Source organism: Echinops telfairi, unplaced genomic scaffold (assembly GCF_000313985.2).
Source record: "Echinops telfairi isolate 266 unplaced genomic scaffold, ASM31398v2 ScPeMD7_7473;HRSCAF=8511, whole genome shotgun sequence".
NCBI lineage: Eukaryota > Metazoa > Chordata > Mammalia > Afrosoricida > Tenrecidae > Echinops > Echinops telfairi.
The window spans coordinates 12,295,745-12,298,182 of NW_022111377.1; the positions used below are offsets into that span (position 1 = coordinate 12,295,745).

At 44.3% G+C, this 2,438-nt stretch overlaps 1 protein-coding gene across 1 annotated transcript in view; it reads left to right on the forward strand.

The window, feature by feature from the left end:
- SLC39A12 (solute carrier family 39 member 12) overlaps positions 1 to 2,438 on the forward strand; it is a 76,817-nt gene that overhangs the window by 24,040 nt on the left and 50,339 nt on the right. The window contains exon 7 of the mRNA XM_004716020.2: positions 6 to 43. Coding sequence (XP_004716077.1) covers positions 6 to 43 — 38 coding nt within the window. The remainder of the gene's footprint in view (positions 1 to 5; positions 44 to 2,438) is intronic.

The window sequence follows — 2,438 nt, forward strand, 5'->3', positions numbered from 1 at the left end:
GCCAGGGATGGACAGGCAAAGCCTCCCCCCACAATGCTAGAGAGTAAGTTTTGCTTTCTCAAGGTGAGGCTAGACACTGTTAATTCTCTCAGAATACTATATGCCAAAATATATAATGTGTATAATAATAATAGTGAACACAGGATACTTACCGAAATATTCATGGAAAAGCCAAGTTTTTCAGCATGTTTTTTATGCCATGTTTGTAGTAAAATTAGGTGCCTCGGCTGATATTTGGGTTGGCTTATACTTGAGTATATACGGTACTATATTTCAGGCACTGTTTTGAGCATTTTATATTTACCGATTCATTTACTCCTCACAACAATCCCTCTGAGTGCAATATTGTCATTATCCTTACTGTGCAAAAGAGGAAATGGAGACCCTGAGAGACTCCGTGACTTGCACCAGGACGTATAGATGGTAAGTGATGGAGCTGGAGAGTCAAACTCAAGCAAACTAGGAGCTGTGTTTTTGCTTTATGCAATGCTTTGTTTTACATCAACACATTATATGCTATATATAATTTATAGACATTGATTTGCAAATCTGCCTCAGTCATAGACAAAGTTAAAATCCCAAATTGAGATGTGACACGGCATAAGAGAGAGGACATTAGGATGAATCAGAAACCCTGCTTGAGGCAGGTCTTTGATCAATAGCCAATCTCTGAGACCTTAAGCACATCTCTTCATTTCCCGGAGCTTGTCTGTTTGTTCTGCATAGTGATGTCCTACTGAGGGTCCCACCCAGTCACACATCATGGGACACAGAGACAGACTTATTGGGGTAACCCGAAGAGGCTGATTTGGGATGGAGATGACCAGGCCAGTGCTGTACCCACCTGCAGGCCCAGCTGGCACTCCCAAGAAGTGAAGGGGTCAATGTTTGCATCTCGTCTGTGTCCTGTTTCGACACTGCACTGGGTGACCTCTACCTTAAGAAATCCCTGGATACACGGAAGCCTTGAATGGAATAATGTACACAAAAACATGTTTTAAAAAATGAAAACATGGTCCATATATATTTTTTTTAACTTTTGACTTAAAGCTCTCCAAGATGCACACAAAAAATGTGACAATGGACACATTGCTCTTCTGTATTGTCACTGATCTGAGGTCTGGTGCCCTTTTTTTCCCCAGAACTGCTTAAAAAAAAATTTTTTTTTAAATTTTCTCGTTGAGGTAGCTTGCCATGTCTGCCAGTTGCTGAATTTTTCACCTTCTAACTTACAGTGGATCTGGCAGCATCAAGTGATTCACTTGAAGATTTTTTTTGCACTAAAAACTGTGCCAGGTCTGAATATTTAGGATTCACTGGAGTGGGGGTGGGGGCCTCATCAACAGAGAGTGGCTGCATACTTCTGCAGTTGGTGGTGAGTGATGGCTCACGAAGGGAAAGCAGAAGACAGGATGGGGGCATCTATGAACTTCCAAGGGCCTGTTTGTTTTCTCTCCACCGGGCCAAGTGCCTGGCACTTAGAGGGCACTGTTAAAAAAAAATGTTTGCAACTAGAGATCTATGAAAAAAACCTTTCCCTCTTCCCCAATTTATTTGTAGACCTCTCTAAATGGTAGTCTTTTCTGGGGGAGGAGGGGGCGCATCTATTTCCATAAAGTTCTCAGCCTAGGGAACCACATGGGGCAGTTCTACTGTGTGCTGTGGAGTTGCCATCAGGCGAGGGCACACAAGGATTGCACACAACAACAGCAAACACACACACACACGACCCTAAGAGGAAGCGATTGTATGTGTTTGGGGGTGTCCATGCCGTATGAGAACAGGCTGCACCTGACTCTCAGAAGACCTGAAAAGGTTTGCTAAGCTCTACCATTGTGGCACACCCATCCTCCTCCAACAGCACGAAGGGGAGAGGGAGAAAAAGAACTGAACTCTGTCCTTTGCCTGGGGGACCTCAGACCCTAATTTTTCCTTGTGAGTTCTTGACAGGTTGCGATCCTATGTAAATACTCATAAAAACGCAATCACTTTCTGAGACGCACAAATGCTCTTGTCAAACTCCTTCCAGATATTTATTAGAAGAGACTGGCGCTGCCACTAGAGCCGCTTTGGGGAGAATTGGGGTCTGAAACGTGTATAGATCTTTTGGCAACATAGGTATTTTTATCCAATTAGAACAAAATTAAGCTCTGTGGAAGTGTGTGCCCACTCTAAGTCATTGGTGGTGGGTGTAGGAGGGCTGCTAACGATAAGGTGAGCAGTTAGAGACCACAAACTGCTCAGTGGGAGAAAGATAAGGCTTCTACCCCCTTGAAGAGCTACAGTGTCAGAAAACCCACAGGGGAAGGTCTGCTCTCTACCCTGTCCTTCGTTTGAGTTGGCTTGATGGTGGCGAGCATCTGAGTACAGGGGTGAAGGGATGAGGATGAGGGGGAAGGGTCAAAGTCTGAAAGCTTCTTTGGCCTCCCCTGAACTCA